Source organism: Wyeomyia smithii, chromosome 1 (assembly GCF_029784165.1).
Source record: "Wyeomyia smithii strain HCP4-BCI-WySm-NY-G18 chromosome 1, ASM2978416v1, whole genome shotgun sequence".
NCBI lineage: Eukaryota > Metazoa > Arthropoda > Insecta > Diptera > Culicidae > Wyeomyia > Wyeomyia smithii.
This window is the reverse complement of record NC_073694.1, coordinates 3,520,164-3,539,833: the sequence shown is the minus strand read 5'-3', so window position 1 is coordinate 3,539,833 and position 19,670 is coordinate 3,520,164. Positions and strand designations below refer to the sequence as shown.

Here is a 19,670-nt window from a genome sequence, read left to right as displayed (position 1 = left end):
GTTTATTTTCTATTTCTGACCATTCTTGAACTTGTTTGCCTTGTTTCGATCTTGTTGTGATTTCTTTCGATCTTTTTTTGATTCATTCACGTCTTTTTCACAACGACTTTTCAAATCTCTGTTTGTCCTTTTCAGTCTTAGTTTTAGTTTTAGTTTTTTAGTTTTCCTTTCTAAAGACTTCTTTTTGGCCGTTTTGATCGTTTTATTCCTTCTTTTCACCATCACATCGACTTCGTCTCGATATTTTTCTGTTTTCTTTCTTATCTTTTATACCTTTTTGCCTTTCTCCTAGAAAGGTATAGCAATCACTGCAAAAACCAAAGGTATGAAAGTGCTCCAGAGGGTCGAATCTCGTATATCAATCGACTCAGTTCGACGAGCTGAGCATTTTCTGTATGTGTGTGTGTATGTGTGTGTGTGTAACGCTCTCCCAATCTCACTCGATTTTCTCAGAGATGGCTGGACCGATCTTCATGAAATCAATTGCAAATGAGAGGTCTAGTTACCCCATAAAACCCTATTGAATTTCATTGCAATCGAATTTTTAGTTTAGAGGTTATGTTTAAAAATGTGAAAATCACGAAACAACAATATCTCAGAAACTACGCAACCGATTTGAACAAAATTAATTTCAAATAAACGGGCTACCTAAAAACCCTAGATTTTTGAATTTTATGAAGATTGAACTCGTGGTTCAGAAGTTATGGAAAGAAACATGTTCTGGAGACTGTTTAATCTCACTCATGTTTCTCAGAGATGGCTGGACCGATTTTCGTGAAATCGGTGTTAAATGGAAGGTCTAGTTGCCCCATAAGACCCTAGTGATTTTTTTTCTGCAATCGGACTTTAACTTTGCCTGTTATGTTTAAAAATGTGAAATCCTGCTATGAAAAGTAAAATTTCACAAGACTACTTAAACTCACTCACTTTTCGCAGAGATGGCTGAACCGATTTCCACGAAATTAGTGTCAAATGAAAGGTCTAGCTGCCTCATAACACCCTATTGAATTTAACTGTAATCGAACTGTAACTTCGTTTGTAATGTATCGAAATGTGAAAATCGCGAAACTTCATTATCTCAGAAACTACACAACCGATTTGAACAATATTGATATTAGATGAACGGGCTAGTTGAGGGTTAACTGATAAATTATGATTGAACAAGTGGTTTCATAATTCGGCTGCTCTATACGTTCCCATTTCATTCGATTATAATTGAACTTAAGCAACCGTTATGTATTAAATTGTAATAACAACGAAAGTCTATTATCTCAAAGATTACACGAGTTATCTCTTAAACTTACGCATATCTAACTTCATTATAACTTGATATGTAGTTCAAAAGTTATGAAACGAAAAGAAATTCAAAGACTATTTAAAACTATACCTGCTTTGATCGGTATATATGGGCTCAAAATAATTTGAATGTGGTATCGTACTATTTGAACGTTCCCGGTATCGCTCGTGATGAAATTGTTCGATATTAAAAGTCATTTCTTCCCGCCTTTCTCCTAGAAAGGTATAGCAATCACTGCAAAAACTCAAGGTATAAAAGTGCTTAAAAGGGCCGAATGTCGTATATCACTCGACTCAGTTCGACGAGCTCAGAATTGCCGAACAGTGCTTCCTGAGGCCAAAATAGAAAATGATCCCTAATTGAGCTAAAAATTGTTGAATAGTGCTTCCTAAGGCCAGAAAAGGCCAAAAAATAAAATGATCCCAAATTAGGCTCAGAATCGCCGAAAAGTGCTTCCTGAGAACAGAATAGAAAATGATCCCAATTTGAGCTCAAAATCGCCGAAAAGTGCTTCCTGAGGCCAGAAAGGGCCAAAGTAGAAAATGATTCTAATTTGAGCTCTAAATCGCCGAAAATTGCTTCCTGAGGCTAAAATAGAAGATGATCCCAAATTAAGCTTAGAAACCCCGAAAAGTGTTTCTATACCACTTTTTAACCTTTTTAACTTATTCTGAGACTAATATCGAATCACCCTCTATTATTGTGTTTCTACATTTTAGTCTCGTTTTGTTCCACTTTGTCATTTTTCTTGGATAAGTTTGAGCTGTTTTTATTGTTAATTTTATTTTACTTTTTCTGGATTTTGATCGTTTTAACCACGTATTAACAAAAAAGTTTGATTTGTTTTTGAGCTCTTTTTTTTGTTTCAAACTTATTTTTTCGTTACTAATTTTAGCCCTTTTTTCAGTTGAGGATGATATGGATTTATTTTATTTTTTTGATGTTTTTTCGATACTTGTTGACATTTTTTGATTTTTAAAAATCTATCTGGACTTCTTCGAGATATTTTTTGCTTCAGTCCTTCTTTTTCACAATTTTTGACCTTTTTTCGAACCTTTCCAATCTTTTTTTCAACCTGTATTTTTATCTTTATTTGTGTCTTTTCAGACCTCTTTTTTTCATATTCAATCTCGTTTTTGTTTGCTTGACTAAGTGTGACCTGTTTTTACATTCGATTCTATTTTAGTTTCTCTTTTGGCTTCGTTTTAATCGTTTTTGACTTCTTCTCAATATCATTTTGATTTCTTTTTTTACCCTTTTTACCATTTTTCATTTCATTTTTAATTGGGACATAATTTGAACTTTTTTCCATATGTAGATAACATGCATTTTTATCATTTTTTGATACATTTTGGTCTTTTTGATAATTTTGAAATGAAAGTGGATCTTTATGATATTTACATTTCTACAAGCCTTTTTTGACCATTTTCGATCTTGTTCTGATTTCTCTTCTTCTTCTTTTGGTTAGTCAAGTCCTCTTTTCGACATCTTTTTAAATTTTTGACTTGTTTATTTTCAAGTTTTTTCATCATTTAATGCTCATTATTTATGTAAGGTGCAATAAATATGAATTGTTCTTCTTGTATTTTATGAACCAACCAAAGACATTCTAAATGAGGTAATACATAATACTAATTAACAAAATCGAATATTCTTGAATATCATACGATAAAAAATAAGCTGCTCCCTTCGAGTTGCAAAGTAAACTTTGATCTCACTTGATACATAATAAAACTCCTTCCATAATTAATTAGCCTGACATTCAGAGCAGCAAAATGACAGCGCGCGCGTCCGTCACACTCTCTCCCCAGGCAAACAACTTTGTGATCAATGACAGCGAGGAATCTTGCTGCACAGCAAGCCATTTTCCGGTGTCATTATTTTCCCTCCCGCTCCCGTGTCGCGCCGCATCGTCAACTTGTTGTCGTGTTACGCCCGAACGGAGCTCGCAGCCGGGTGCCAAGCCGCGCCACTTGTTGCTTTGCTGGAGCAAATCTCACAGCGGATGTGCCACCCAGCCGACCAAGGGCGGGAACTTTCGCATTTGATTGCTTTCTTCCGTTTGACGAGTATTTCTATCAGAGTGAGAAGACAATAATGAAAAAAAAAAGAAAAGAAAAACTAACGACACCCATTTATTTTCCCGTCCATCATTTGAACCATTTTATTGTGCTTCCTCTCTATAAATAACCCCAAGCGGCAGACGCGGAGCCGGTTTGCATGGCTTGCTTTGTTCGTCACTAACGAGAATTGTCTTGCCGTTGTTTGTTGTTGTTGTTGTTTCTTCTTCAAATCGCTTTATGTGTGCTTGTTAAATGTAAGATAATTTCGTACAGAACTTTGGTCATTTTATTAACTAATATATGTGGCTTCAGACCATCAGTTCTACCACAAGTGGGCGCTGCTGACCGACCCGGAGGATCTGGTGTCAGGCCCGAAGGGCTACCTGAAGTGCGACGTCGGAATCATCGGCAAAGGTGACACGGTCAAAGTTCCTCCCAAGTCCGAGAAGGATCCCGATGATATTGAAGCGTGAGTTTTTCATTTTGATTTAAATGTTCTTGATTGAGAAAAGTTTTGATTTGGTAGGAACCTCCTGCTCCCAGATGGAGTCCCAATCGAGCGACAGCGGGCGAAGTTTATTGTTAAGATCTACCGAGCGGACGGGCTTCCGCGGATGAACTCTTCGCTGATGGCGAACGTCAAGCGAGCTTTCACCGGTGAAACCAAAGATCTTGTTAACCCGTACGTGCAGGTCTCATTTGCCGGACTTTCGGTAAATATCTTCAACCGTAGGTTGAAAGTTTTGAACTTACTGTTGCTTATCTGCAGGGTAAATCGAGCGTCAAGAAAGCTTCCTACAATCCGGTCTGGAACGAGCAGCTGGTGTTCACGGAAATGTTCCCTCCGCTGTGCCAGCGGATCAAGATTCAACTGCGTGATGCGGATCCGATGAAGCCCTCGATTATCGGGACGCACTACATCGATTTGAAGCAGATTTCGAACGATGGCGAGAAAGGTTTCCTTCCGACTTACGGACCATCTTTCGTGCATTTGTACGGTTCCACCCGGGACTACAATCTGATCGATCAGAACTCCAATCTCAACACGGGACTGGGTGAGGGCGTCAGCTATAGGGCGCGGCTGCTGATAGCGATTCGAACGGAAATCACTGATAACGTGGAACTTCTGACGGATAAAAATGGTAAGTTGTTAAGTTACATAATTCCAACAGAATTATAATTGATGAACTTTTTGTAGTGGAACTGGAGTCTACGCTTCCGATATCGGAGTCCTCATACTGCAAACACGATGACTTCTTCATGTTCGGCAGTGTCCTCGAGGCGTCGATGATCGACCGGAAGGTGTGCGATCGACCGGTTTACTTCGAACTGAGCATGGGCAACGCGGGGAACTCCTTGGACGGGCACAACGAGAGTGCGGCCAACCTGAGCGATGACGACGAGCTGGAGACGGTGGATACGACCTCGTACAGCAGTACAACAAGTGCCTCGAAGCCGATTTCGCACGACAAAAACCACTTCTTCCTGCCCTACTGGGACAACAAACCGTGCATGGATGTGCGCTGCTCGTTTCCGGATCTACGTCGGAGGATGTATAATAGTAACATGATTGGGAAAATCACCGAACGGATGGAGATTGGGCTAGCGGAAACAAACCTGCTGATTGAGGATGAAGATCCGACGGCGGAGGTGAAGTTGCGCTCGGTACTGGAGGAGGTGGCGACCAGCTGTAATAAGTACGTTTCGATTACGAAGGGGGCGTTGGTGGGACCAGGGACGGGTAAGACCAAGCTGGACAAGGAACGGATGAAACTTTGTTTGCGAGAGGTGGAGTCGATTGGGAATATGTCCCGCAATCTGCGGGCGCTCGTGACGAAGAGTTCGATGAAGGAACGCTACAAAACGGCACACAGTTACTTGGGGAAGTTGCGGTTCTTGGTTGATGATCCGCAGCATGCGCTGCCGGATGTTTTTATCTGGATGATAGCGAACGGCAAACGAGTTGCGTATCATCGGATCAGTGCGAGGGATCTAATCTATTCGACCGTGGAGGAGGAAACTGGAGTTTGCTGCGGGAAAGTGCAGACGATTTTCTTGAAATTGCCTGGAAAACTATCGGAAGGTCCAGCAGGATGGCAAGTACGAGCCAAGTTACACATTTATCTCTGGTTGGGAGTGTTGAAGCACAAGAAGTACTTCTTTTCGGGGCTTCCGCGTGGATTTGAACTGTCCTATGAGCTGCAGAACTCCGAGAAGTCTAACCTTTCAGCCCCATCGGAGGTTCGTTACGTGGAGAAGCACGCCTTTCAGATGCGGGCCCACGTCTACCAAGCTCGCTCGTTGATCGGCTCGGATGCGTCGGGTTTGAGCGATCCATACGCTACGGTTTACGTGACGGAGTTCTCCCGTACTACGCAGGTTATCGAGGAGACGTTGAGTCCCACCTGGGACGAGCTGCTGCTGTTTGACGAAATTGTGATTTATGGAGCGAAGGATGAGATAAAGAAGGATCCTCCGACGATTGTGGTGGACATCTACGACCAGGACAAAGTTGGGAAATCCGAGTTTATCGGCCGAGCGCTGGCGAAGCCAAGAATCAAACTGAAAGACAATCACTACCAAAATCCTGTGCTGGAGTGGTTCGAAATCACCCGCGGCCTGGATGGTGCTGGAGAGCTGCTGGCTGCTTTCGAAATGCTAGAACTAGGATCGGACGATATTCCTAGACTAACGGATCCGAAATACATCGCCACCGAATTCCGAGGTGACAAAACGGGACCTTCCACGATGACAATTCTTCCGGTTCCACGAGAGGTACGCCCGAATTTGGCTCGCTTCCGAATCGAGGTACTTTTCTGGGGTCTTCGTGACGTCAAACGGGTTCATTTTATGACCGTCGACAAACCTCGGATCGACATCGAGTGCTCTGGCCGTATCTTGAACTCGAGTATAATTCAAAATGCGAAGAAGAACCCCAACTTTGCCAACATGTTGAAGTTTATGGATTTGGAGCTGCCACTGGAGGAGCGTTACGCTCCTCCCATCACGATTCGAGCTGTCGATTGTCGGTCTTTCGGACGCTACACCCTGGTGGGGACCCACCAGATAACGTCCATCCACAAGTACATGCATCGGCCACCTCCGAAGGAGGAAACCAGACGCGCCAATCAATGCGGACAAATAGTCCTCTCGCGACAAACCGACCTGCTGCCGAATAGTACAACCCTACCCGGCGATAGCGCCCTAATGCACTCCATCTCCGGCGAAAATCTAACCCTGTACGGTGCAGCTTGCGTCAGCAAGTTTGCCAAAGGCAAAAAAAGCAAGAAAAAGCTCGAACACGAAGACACGTACGACACGGATGACGACGACGAATCTAGCAAAGACTGGTGGACCAAATATTTCCTCTCCTACGAAAAACTAATCGAATCATCGAAACCGGCAACCAATTTCCGCGGGCTGGAGAACCACATCGGCTCCGGAGCCGAAAGTGGTGGCAAAAAGCTGGGCGTCAAAACTTCCAAACTTGTCTCGAAGCTCAGCCCGAAGACGACGCCGAAAAAAATCGTCAACCCAAACACTGCCAGCTGCCAAATCTATCCGTGCGAGCTGGAAACACTGCCGGAGTACAACAACTTCAAGGAGTGGCTGCTATCGTTTCCCCTGTATCGAGGTAAGAAAACTGGTGACAGCACGGAGGACGAGAATCGTATTGTGGGCTTCTTCAAGGGTGCCATCAAAGTGTACAAACTTCCGATCGAGAAGGGCATGGAACCGGCGTTCGCACCTACGCTCCCACTGAACGATCCAATTCACGTCCTAGTTCGAGTGTACGTGGTAAAAGCAACCGATTTACATCCGATGGATTTGAATGGGAAAGCCGATCCGTACGTAGTGCTCCAACTAGGCAGCAAACGGGTCTCCGATAAGGAAAACTATGTCAGCAAACAGCTTAATCCGGTGTTCGGTAAGTGCTTCGAAATCGAAGCCACCTTCCCGCAGGACTCGATGCTGACAGTGCAGATCTACGACTGGGATCTGGTCGGATCGGACGATCTGATCGGAGAAACCCGAATCGATCTGGAGAATCGATTCTACAGCAAACACCGCGCTTTGTGTGGAATCGCTGCACGATACGAAGAGTTTGTTCTAAATTTAACACAAATCAATTTGGAGATAATTTTTATAATCATATTTCAGCACTGGCTACAACCAATGGCGTGATCCGATGAAACCAACACAGATTCTGACCAAACTGTGTAAGGAAAATAAACTGGAACCGCCACAGTACCTGCAGGATCGGGTAACGATAGGACGGTACTGTTTTACCTTCAGCCACGAGGAAATTCAGGCTTGGAACAGTCCAACGACGTGCAAGTTTCGCGATGAACACCTGGCGCTAGCGGTTCTACACCGCTGGGAAGAGGTTCCGCGAGTTGGTTGTAAGGTTAGTTTCAATGAAATCCAATTTATTTCGAGTAATAGAAAAAGGGTTCGTTTGAATAGATTGTTCCTGAACACATCGAGTCTCGATCGCTGTACAGCAGCGACAAACCAGGAATTGAGCAGGGCAAGCTAGAGATGTGGGTCGATATGTTTCCGATGGATATGCCGCTGCCCGGTCCACCTGTGGACATTTCTCCCAGAAAGCCTAAATCTTACGAGCTGCGCATTGTGATCTGGAATACCGACGACGTTGTGCTGGAAGATGATGCGTTCTTCACTGGCGAGAAGATGTCTGATATTTACGTTAAAGGGTAACCAAATTTATTAGTGACTCTTAACAAAGTAATCTGTACATTTTGGATTACAGATGGCTCACTGGACCACAGGACATCCAAGCGACGGACATCCACTACCGTTCGCTGACGGGAGAAGGAAACTTCAACTGGCGTTTCATTTTTCCCTTCGATTATCTTGCGGCGGAAGAACGAATTGTTCTCTCTCGAAAGGAATCACTCTTCAGTTGGGACGAAACGGAGGTCAAAATTCCAGCTCGCCTCGAGCTGCAAGTTTGGGATGCAGATCACTTTTCGGCGGACGATTTTCTGGGAGCGATTTCTTTGAATCTAAACCGATTCCCGAGGGGAGCGAAATCTTCCAAACTTTGTACGCTCGATATGCTGAAGACGGAGAACGTTCCGATGGTGAACATTTTCAAGCAGAAACGGGTTCGCGGCTGGTGGCCGTTTTTTATCAAGAAGGAGAACGATGAGATGGAATTGACCGGTAAAGTCGAGGCGGAAATTCACCTGCTAACGAAGGAGGAAGCGGAGAAGAATCCCGCCGGCTATGGTCGGAATGAACCGGATCCTTTGGAGAAACCCAAGTGAGTTACCATATTTTTATTGATATTATCTAATTTCCACTAAGTTGTAGCCAAATTCTGCAAAATTTCCTCCCATAATAATTTAAGACAAATTTATTTCCAATCCAATCTAAATCCTATCTAAATTCGATCCAAATCTAACTAAAAACCAATCGAAATACTATCCTGACCCAATCCAAATCAAATGAAAATCTAATACAACTCAACCAGAATCCAACCCAAACTCAATTAAAATCCAATTCAAATTCAATCCAATTCCAATCAAAATTCAGTTCAAAACGAATCCAATCCAAAATTGAAAGAAGTTCGATAGTTAACGTTTGTAATGATTTATTGTATGTTTTGTAAGGTTGACTGTTTGGGTAAAGATGATGAGAAACAGTGATACTCCTTAAACTTTACTCGCTGTGATGGAGCTTGTCAGTAATCTCTGATTGCTTAATCAATAACTTTTGCTCGGTAGTAGAGATTGGCTTCAACTTAAGGGTCCTAGCGGAGAAATGATCCTTGATAATGTAATGCTTGATATCAATATGATTATTCTGCTGCTGCGCCTTGGTTGTCTGCATATACCGGTACCCTAGGTCTTCTAGAATTCCAACTAGACTGCCTCGGACTACTTCCTACGCGGCTCGTCTGAAGTCCTTCCTCCATTGGGCTCTCAACAGATTTACAATTGAACAAAAAAAAATTTCCCCAGAATTTCAATGATTGAGTCAGATTTGTAGTCGAGCCGCATACCCAGTAAGAACATTGTATGTTCGCAATCGGTCATCTTAAACTCATCTCGAAGACTATCAAAAGCTCCTTCACGCAGAGCTGACTTTATCGCCGTGAATGGTGGACACATAGGGACGACATTCATGGTTGGATCTGCGGAATCAAAGTTTTAAGTGCTTTTGTTCACTTTGGAGCCTTGAGGAACTTCCTTGTAGAGAACTTCCTTTAGCACTCTACGGAAAACACCCATCTTAGCATCCATACACTTTCGATGAGCTAGCACCACCCGAACGCACACTCCATCAGCTTCCATACATGGTTTCTCTCCATGGATTGGAGCTCGTCCTGCCCCGCTTGGTACTAGCGATCACGATCCTCTCGGACATCAGTCTTGTTGTACTTTCCAGACACATCTGATGAGAAGATTAAGAAGCTTACCGAAGTATTTGCGCTCCTATTCGCTGCGCCCCATAGATTTCTCGTCGCTCGTGCCAGAAGGCATGTCCAGAAGATCTGAGTGTAAGAGGAGCATGGAGGTGCCTGATTCCGATACATCTTCGTGTTCTGTTTCTTCTTCGGTCAGGGCTCCATCATCACTCACTATCGGATCCCTCTGGAGCTCTTTTCGCAGGTTGCTATACTTCTCTTCCCTCTCCTGCAATCGTTTTTCTCAGTATAATATACAGCACGGCCCACGCAATAATTCTCGTTGAACTTGACGTCATGAGCAATCACGATGTGTCGAGCATTCTTATTCCACAGTCGGTAGCTATTGGATGCATATCCATGAGCAGTTGGCAATTTTGGCATCCACATACTTTCTATGTTGGTTAGGTAGCCACGCATAAGCTTGACACCCAATGACACATACCTGCTCTAGGTACTGTAGCTAAACTGGGTTGCAGTTTCTTGGCAACACTTATGTCGGGCTTTGGCCGATAATACAGCTTCACATCATAACAACTTCGGTGCATTCGCTCTAATCAATATCGTTTGTAGGTACCTTTTGAATTATTTCAACGTTTCCAAGCCCGCCTTACTGTGGAGCCCTTGAAGTGAACCAATTTTACAGCACTGTCGTCCAGAATTCTCGCGATATGTCCGGCCCATCGCAGCCTCCCGACTAACGCGAAAGATTGTCCGCCTGTCGGACTAGATCCTCTGCGTACCTCGGGATTCGAGAGTGTCACCGATACGCACACGTAACACATCACTGGATCCAAGGTAGCTATGATAAGTCGTGTCAGTTTATCCAGAACACCGCAGTCGTGCATTATTTGCCACAGCTTTCTCGATCGACTATGTCGTCGGTTGCGTGCAACACTGGCACAACTCAAAATTTTGCATTTTTGAGTTTTTGATGGCAAACGATGAGAAATATAGTGAAGTTTCATCCCACGAAACCCCGTTTCAAAATTCCCAAAAAATCCAGAGTTATGAGTAGAAGTGCTTTTTCTGCACAAATCGAAATTTCTCCATAAAGTTAGTAAAGATAAGGTTATAACTTGGACAACGTGCTCATAATGTGCATAATAGACCTAAAAGTGTTAAATGAGGATTGGTAATCTTAAACTTCAAAGTTTTCTTGAAAATCGAAAAATAAATTTTCGACACAAATTTTCAAACGCGTTTTTCTCGAAACTATGATTTTTGAGTTGTCCCAGTGTTGCACGAAACCGACGATGTTATACGCTGCCTTGAAATCCATGAAGACATGATGTGTGGGCACGTAGTACTCTCGGCATTTCTGAACAGTGAAGCCCGCTTAGTACTGCCCTACGAATCCTTTTGCTACAGGAGAAAGACGGCGTAGTAGAATCTGTTGCTCCGCTATTGAGTTGCTCGTTGAAAAACTGCTACCACCTGTCGATCACCTCGGGCTCGCTTGTGATCTGGTTTCCCTCCTCGTCCCTACACTTATCTGGACTCGGTATGTAGCTCTTACAGGATCGACATTTGGCCAAGTTCTCTCATATGGCGCTGCTTATGGATAGCTTTTCTAGCCTGTGTTTTCCTCTCCATTGTTTGCTGGCATTCCCCGTCAATCCAGTCGTTTTGTTGGCTCAACAATACCTCACCTAGTACCGCGGTTGCAGCCTCTCCGATGGCCGAGCGCAGCTTGCCCCATCCATCGTCGAAAGTCGAAGCACATAGTTCCTCCGTGGAAGGTATCGCCTCTTCAAGTAAGCGCGCGTGATTCCCGGCAGCCTGCGGCTTGTGCAACAGCCGGATGTTTGGTCGACGAGGTCGGTTTTTTCGTAGATAATTTCGAGCGTTTATGTACGCTACTAGATGGTGGTTCGAGTCTATATTCGAACCTCAAAGGGAGCGTACGTTTGTGATGTTAAGCCATCAAAAAGAACGTGGTTAATTTAAAGTGTGGTTCGGTTGTCAGGTGATCTCCAGATGGCTTTGTGGAGATGTTTACGTGGTTCTAATCACTAGACATCGGGAAGCTGCGAAGTGTATGCATCGTTGGCCGTTGTCGTTCGTGTTAACTGTCAGGTCTACCTTCGAGCAGACAGTGCACGAAGCTGATGCTGTAGTTGAAGAAACGACCTTTAATCCCTGGCAAACACATTTTCTCGTTGATCGCCTTCCAGTAGAACCCAGCACACAAAAACCCGTTCCCAGCTCGATGGTTGCTGCACCTCTTTGGTAGAACTGAGCCTCGCCGCCCACTCCTTCTCACCTTTGCGACAGATCTTCTGCAGAGCAACGACGACGAACTTGCAGGGTACTAACTGCTCAAGCGGCACCCTGTCTTCACCAACACCGAGTTTCCATTCGCAGTCTGTTTTTCGTTGTGCAAGTCCGTAACGAATGCTCCGAATTATATTTTCTTGATTATTTGTAGTGTAATTGTTCAAGTGGGTTGCTCTAGTAGGGCCTCGCTACCGAGTCTCATGATGTAGTTACCAACCTGGCTATAGCGTTCGAGACAACACGATTCTTAACTTAGCCGCCCACTTCGGGTCAAACACTGTTGTAAGCCACCCCTAACCTGGTAAACAGACACTCGGAAAGGTTGGGATTTTTACGCTAGAGCTCAAACAGGGAGAAAAAAAATATAGCTTTGCAACCGTTTTTTATAAATTTTGGTGCCCCTAGCCACATCGGAAATTGGTCAAAAGGCCGCAGAGTGATTGCTCGTCGGGTTCGTCGTTTATTCGTTTACCTACTTCATTAAATTCTTCTGAAGAAGTGCTGAGATAACACCATCTTTTACAGGTGATTCGAGTTCATCTTTTACAGGCGAATCGATTTGATTCATAGCCCATTCAACTTGAGATTTTGTGAAAATGGTATAAATTATGTTCCTGGAGTCCTCTACTTTTATGTTCTACCTAAAAGGTGTCTCACATAAAATTACATCACGGAAAATATGTTATTGGAAATTGCTTAATTGGCCGATCCTTTTCAAACCTCAGCCAAGGAAATATAACATCAGTAACCTTTTGGCATATACCTTAATCGTACGCTCGCACTTTTCGCTTAACTCCACTCATTAGTTTCTGTACAAAATCTGGCCGTAGCCTTTTCTATACCGAAATCGACATCTTCCTCAGATTTGACCTTCACATTCCTGACCGAAGCATTGAGATACCGCTTAAACGCTATCAAGACACGCTTGTTCTACCCAAATTTCCAAGAGAAAATACCCAATGAGTAATTTTCTACAGCATTTATTTCCGAGATGAAAATTAATTAATTGAACTTGGATTGATTTAGATTGAATTTGAATCGGATTTGAATTAGATTCGTGTTGGATTTGGAAACGAAATCCAAATCCAATCTGAATCAATTTTAAATGCTTTTCTATTCTAATCTACATTCAGAAGAAAATCAATTCAATTCCAACATAACCTATGATTTATGTACTTTTAAGCTTTAAAATTATAATTTCGTAAGGAACGTTCCATCTAAAATGGTCGCCCCTCACGGCAAATTTGTTGGCAGAAATTAAGTCAATCTCGATGATCTACTGGATGTGTCCAACGTGCAGGGGTCTGATGATAAGCAGTCAATTGCACAAAGCATTGGGCTCATCGAACGCATTGAATAAATTGACTTTTTACGGAAGGTGGTGAATAACCTAAGATAAATAATTGAGTTTGTTAAATTTCCCATGCTATTTTTTTGATGAACGACGCAACTTCCGGCAGGCACTTCGTACTATAAATTTCTCCATTCGCGGCCAGTCCGGAGGGAAAGAAAAGCGGCTTTGACATTTTCTTCTCCCTGATTATCGGTCAAAGCAGCACCTTTTAAGGGAACTTGGTGTATAAAATGAGAACTTCACCTCGAAGCTCACTTCCTTCCAAACACGAAGTGTTCTATTAGTCGTTGCCTTACAGGGTGAGATAGGGCTCGTCGTCCACAGCCGGGAAATTCGACTTAACCATCTTATTCAGCCGCTACCGCTGCGTCACTTCTCGCAGCTCCAAGACCAGTGCACGGAACTGCCGCTTCCTAACATATATGTCCATGTTCGCCAGGTACTTTTTCACTGTGTGGCCGGTTGCACCGGACTCTCGGTCAAGCGTACGCAGCGATGTAGCCACTAATTCCTCTTCAGCATCCTTTGGAGCTTTCCTTCGATGCTCTGATTGTTGACCAATAAGTCCACAAAGTGCCGCACGATGTCCGTTTTCGATTCGGTGGAGTAGCGTTTTTGGAACGCGCACACTTCGTACGGACTAGTTTCAATGTATTCACCATCACGGCTAGAGTTCGACTGATAAAGCTGTCAATTTTTTTCTGCTGACTCATGGGTTGCTATGATTGATACTGCGTGGGTAGTTTCGTCAGTGCGTGTGAAAAATCGGCTATATTTGTCCATTTTTTAATGCAAAGGTTAAGCCCACACAATTAAGAGCAAAATCATTTCAAATCGCCTGGAAATACGCGAAAATTTAATCGACCATTTTTGATTTGAATGAAACTTTGCACACGTATTTGGCTTGGCAAAGTGAGCATTTTTCACAGGTGGAGAGATTTTTTACACCCATGAGTTACATTCTAATAGGGCGTATGGCTTTTGGCATAGGTTTTATTCGAAGCATTGAGGCCCAGAAACCGTTGGGTGTATAGAAAAACTGTCTGAGAATGAGTTGTAGGGAATTAAAAATGCACCATAAAAAAATATACACTGTACCAAAAAAACTTTTTTAGACCAAAAAAAAAACTAAAAATGAACATAAAATTTCAATTTAGAAAAAAAAAGAGTTGATTTTTTTTTTTATTTTTTTAAGAAACTTGACGTTAATACGCAACTTTTAAGAAAAAGTCCAGGATGGAGAAATGAAAAATATTTTTTTTATGGTAGATTAATTTTTTTATGAAAATTCTAATTCAAACATTTTTCAATATATTTGTGTTCTGAAGATTTTAAAAGATGCAAAGAGTCATTTTAAATCAAAAAGCTCTTGGTAGTTAACATTCGAAAGGCATTGGTTTTCGAGTTATTTCTAATTTAAGCTCGAAAAATTATAATTATTTAGGAAAATACACGTTTTCCCTAATTTGTCCATGGTTCTCCAGCAAAAACCATACGTTCATTGGAATGCTTGATCAAAAATATACAATTCATTCTTTGACAACAAAACGATTGGGCGAACGGTTCTCAAGAAAAGGGTTAAATGTTCTAAGTGATATAAATATATATAAGAATCAAATATTTATTTTCGAGTTTTATTATCTCAGGAACATATTTTTTTATGACATAGATACTTTACAGAACTAGTTTCACCTTATATTTTATATACATCATAAGTAAATGATTCGTCATCTTTTGAAAACAACTTCGTTTGTATCTAATTTTCTGAAATCGGAGCAAAAGAGTAATACTTTCGTGTGGCAGCTATTATTATAGATTTTTTGAAAATATTGCTCCATTCTGTTACTCCTTGTTCATATTCTTCATATGAAACCGAACTAAATGATATTTTCGATTAATTTTTATTACAATCATAAAATTCTTTTGCGATTGTAATGGGATGTTCATGACCTTTAGCTAAACTTGCATTTCCTGCCATTCGTTTTAATATGCCACCAATTGCATCACATGGGCCTTTACCATGAGAAGTCGCAAAAAATGCCACTCTGCATCGACGTTATATTTTGTTTCGAACTTGCAAAGTATATATATATTGTGAGGCAGCTCCATCAGACATTAATATCGCTTTTTCAACTCTATTGTTGTTTTCGAAAAACTCATCAATTTGGCAATGAACACTGGAACCGCAACAGTATCATGATGGAGTACTTCCGATATTATGATGAAGCTGATATTCTTAAGTGTTCCAGATTCTGAATAGTAAACAACGAAGGGATGAATGGTGACTTGACTATCATTCCAATAACTACACGAATCACAAATTGATAAAGACGTATTAAAATGAGATTGACTGTTCAATATTTTTAATTTTGCAATAACGTTTTCGTTTAATTTGCGTAAGCTTGATGAGCACCGATGATCAGGAAAGGGTTTACAGCATTTGGGCTTGGTGTATTCCATTTTCACTTCATTCATCTACGACGCCAGACAAATTACGTAACGCTAAAAATCTAGATTTCAGACCCCTCCCCCCCTATGTAACGATAAGTAACGTTTGATATGACTCCCCCCCCGTCGAATTACGTAACGCTGAACAACGTGACCCCCCTCAAAATTTTCAATTTCGAGCCAACATCGTAGTTACGTGACTATCCCTACCACCCCCCCTCCCCCCTATGTAACAATAAGTAACGCAGGTTCAACCCCCCTCCCTTCCCCCCTCCAAGCGCTACGTAATTTGTGTACGATGCCTCTTCACAAAATGCAAACTGTTACTAACACATCTGGAGTTGTGCAATCGTATTTATAAACGAAAACAGATATTATATGTAACCCAGTAGTTATTGGTTGCGTACTTTACAAACAGTTATTTTTAGAAAACAAGTAGGTAGTGTTGCACGACAAACATATTTTTTATAAAACATTCGGCAAGGGGGAACGTGTAGGTAGGCTAAGGTATAGCGCTTGAGTTATTTATCCAATCGTTTTGTTGTCAGAGAATGAATTGTATATTTTTGATCAAGCATTCCAATGAACGCATTTTTTTTGCTGGAGAACCATTGACAAATTAAGAAAAACGTGTATTTTCCGTAATATGAATAATTTTTTGAGCTTAAATTCAAAATAACTCGAAAACCGATGCCTTAAGAATGTTTAATACCAAGAGCTTTTTGATTCAAAATGACTCTCTGCATCAAAAATGTTTAAATTAGAATTTTCATAAAAAAAATTAATCTACCATAAAAAAAAATATTTTTCATTTCTCCATCCTGGACTTTTTTTTAAAAGTTGCGTATTAACGTCAAGTTTCTTTAAAAAATATAAGAAAAAAATTCTACTCTTTTTTTTTAAATTGAAATTTAATGTTTATTTTTAAAGTTTTTTGGTCAAAAAAAAATTTTTTTTTGTACAGTGTTTTTTTTCTGGTGCATTTCTAATTCCCTACAACTCATTCTCAGACAGTTTTTTTATGCAACCAACGGTTTCTGGGCTACAATGCTTCGAATTAAACCTATGCCAAAAGGCATACGCCCTTTTAAAATGTAACTCATGGGTGAAAAAAATCTCTCCATCTGTGAAAAATGCTCAGTTTGCTAAGCCAAACACGTGTGCAAAGTTTCATTCAAATCAAAAATGGTCGATATTCGACCATAGGTCATTTCGCGCGATCTTGCTCTTAAGTGTTTCAAGAATTGTGAAGTGGGTTTAGAAAAAATCCGAAACTGTCGGAAAACATAAACAGCAGGGTATCGTTGATCGCCCATCATGGCACAAAATTCAGTCTAGCTGTTAACAAAAGATTTACTTATCCAAATCGATCCGCCACTAATCAAAAAGAACGTAGCTCGTAAGTTGAAGTTGTGCAAGTCTTGCTAAGGGATATGAGTTTTCTGACATCTGCATGTGCGGATGTGAGTTCACGGGTGCGGATGTAATAACGTCAAAGGCCTTCGGAAAGTCTACATAAATAATATCTACTTGGCAACGGGCTTCTACAGCAGGGAACAGTGTGTTGGTATAATCCATCAGATTAGTCGTAGTTGAACGACGCGCTACAAAACCATGCTGAAAATCGCTGATTATCGGCTTAGCGGCGTTGTTCAGGAAACCGTGGACGATTGTTTCAAAGACTTTGCCCAGACAGCAAAGTAACGATTTTCCACGATAGTTTTCAACTAGATTTATACTACCTGATTTGTGGATTGGAATCATCTTGGCAGTTTTCCACATCGACGGGAACGTACGCTCAGCGAGGGAACGATTGAAAATTATCGTTAACGGTATAACTAGTCCGGGAGCACACATCTTTAGCATATGTGGCGTCAATCCATCAACGCCAGAACCTCCAGGTTGCTCAGTGCTCAGTCCCTATCAGAAAAGCGGAATTCAGGAAGATGCACCTCATGAGTTGGTGTAAGCCGAAATGTATCCGGGTTGGAAGCGGGAGAGGTGGTTCGAAACACGCTTTTGAAAAAGCCTGCAAATAGGTTAGCAGCTTCCTCAGCTGTGCTTGCATGACATCCGTTCAACTCAACGTTCGATGGAATGCACAATATCGCACGCTAGCCTGTGGGCTAATGTGGTCTCGATCAACTCGATTATTTGTTTAGAGAATTCGTTATCGATATTGTTTTTGGCTCATTTTGCATGTGTAGGATAAGTACAACGATACACCGTGCCCCAGTGCTAAGTCGAGAAAATTTCCAGCTCGAAAAGATCCTCGACCTGATCGGGAATCGAACCCGACACCACAACCGTGTGGGAGAGCTAGCCGACCGACATCGTTAACCACAGAGCCACGGGGACCACGTAGTTACAAAGGTCCGTAACGGAATGCTCCGAAGGAATGCGTTTCGATGATTTCTGAGTCCTAATAAAAGCTTAAAATGATGACGGGTTCATATATTCACATTCGATGTGCCGAAGAAAGTGGTTGTTTTCTTCGGACCTTGTCCTGAAGAATCGGTGACGGGCTGTACGAAGCTTGTTGCGCCAAGGTTTGCGTCCACCAAGGTTTGCGTGCAAAAGAGGATGCACCGATATTGCGACGAGGAACGAGTCTTTCGAAGATGCCATGAAAAGTATCATAAAAAACAGACACAGTTTCATTTACAGAGGTACAACTCAGTCGTTGTGCCCAGTTGATTGCTGAAATTTCATTGTTCAACAAGTTAGTATCACATCTCTTGAAGTCGAATTCCGTGGTATTCACTGAAGCGTTGTAGAAAGCCGGTCCGGTGAGCTGCGGGTCAAGCTTTAAAATAAAAGGCATGTGATACTCGTCTAATTTAAGAAGTGGAGTTGGCGCGCTAAAATGTTATTCTATTATTCTATAGGCTATTCATCTGAACAAGACCAGCAATGGACATTGATTCCGTTAGTGAAACCTCTCGCTCTGATGTAGCGTTCGTAGGGAGATAACCGTGCATATCGTCGTCAAAGTGCCAGCTAAGCTCGGGGAGGTTATAATCACCTAATGCTAGGATGATATCGTCATTTGTCGCGTTCTTACATACATTCTGGATTGCATTAGTGTGTGCAACATAGTTGTCCGGACTGGACAAAGGTCTGAGATATATGTGTGAACGGTTTGCTAATTTGATGCGGACGATAGACTGCTCAAGTTGATCGCAATTGTCCACCGAAACTGCTTTACATTAGTGGACTGCTTTGACGGCGACAAGTACACGAAGTGTTCTATTAGTCGTTGTCTTACAGGGTGAGATAGATCTCGTCGTCCACCGCCGGGAAAGATGATTATTCAGCCGCTACCGCCGCGTCACTTATTGGAGCTCCAAGACCAGTATATGTCCATGTTCGTCAAGTACTTTTTCACTGTGTGGCCGGTTGCACAGAACTCCCGGTCAAGCGAACGCAGTGATGTAGCCAGGCCTTCCGTAATCGGGCTTTTCTTCGATGCTCTGATTGTCGTCCAATAAGTTTACAAAGTGCCGCACGATGACCGATTTTCGATTCAGAGGAGTAGCGCACACTTCAAACGGATTAGCTTCACTCTATTCGCCATCATTGCTAGATTTCGACTGATAAAGCTGTCAATTTTTTTCTGCTGACTCATGGGTTACTATGATTGATGCTGCATGGGTAGTTTCGTCAGCGCGTGTAAAAAATCGGCAATTTTTGTCCATTTTGTAATGCAAAGGTTAAGCCAACACAATCAAGTGTTTTGTGGTTTGCCAGTTGAGATTAGGAAAAATCCGAAAGTGTCGGAAAACATAAACA

At 42.0% G+C, this 19,670-nt stretch overlaps 1 protein-coding gene across 11 annotated transcripts in view; it reads left to right on the top strand.

Moving 5' to 3' along the window:
• Positions 1–19,670, top strand: part of LOC129733964 (otoferlin-like) — a 183,766-nt gene that overhangs the window by 161,147 nt on the left and 2,949 nt on the right. For all 11 annotated transcript variants that reach the window (XM_055666704.1, XM_055666453.1, XM_055666650.1 and 8 more), the window contains 7 exons: positions 3,673–3,829; positions 3,887–4,073; positions 4,130–4,502; positions 4,559–7,463; positions 7,522–7,768; positions 7,828–8,078; positions 8,135–8,650. In XM_055666704.1, the coding sequence (XP_055522679.1) occupies positions 3,673–3,829; positions 3,887–4,073; positions 4,130–4,502; positions 4,559–7,463; positions 7,522–7,768; positions 7,828–8,078; positions 8,135–8,650 (4,636 nt within the window). The remainder of the gene's footprint in view (positions 1–3,672; positions 3,830–3,886; positions 4,074–4,129; positions 4,503–4,558; positions 7,464–7,521; positions 7,769–7,827; positions 8,079–8,134; positions 8,651–19,670) is intronic.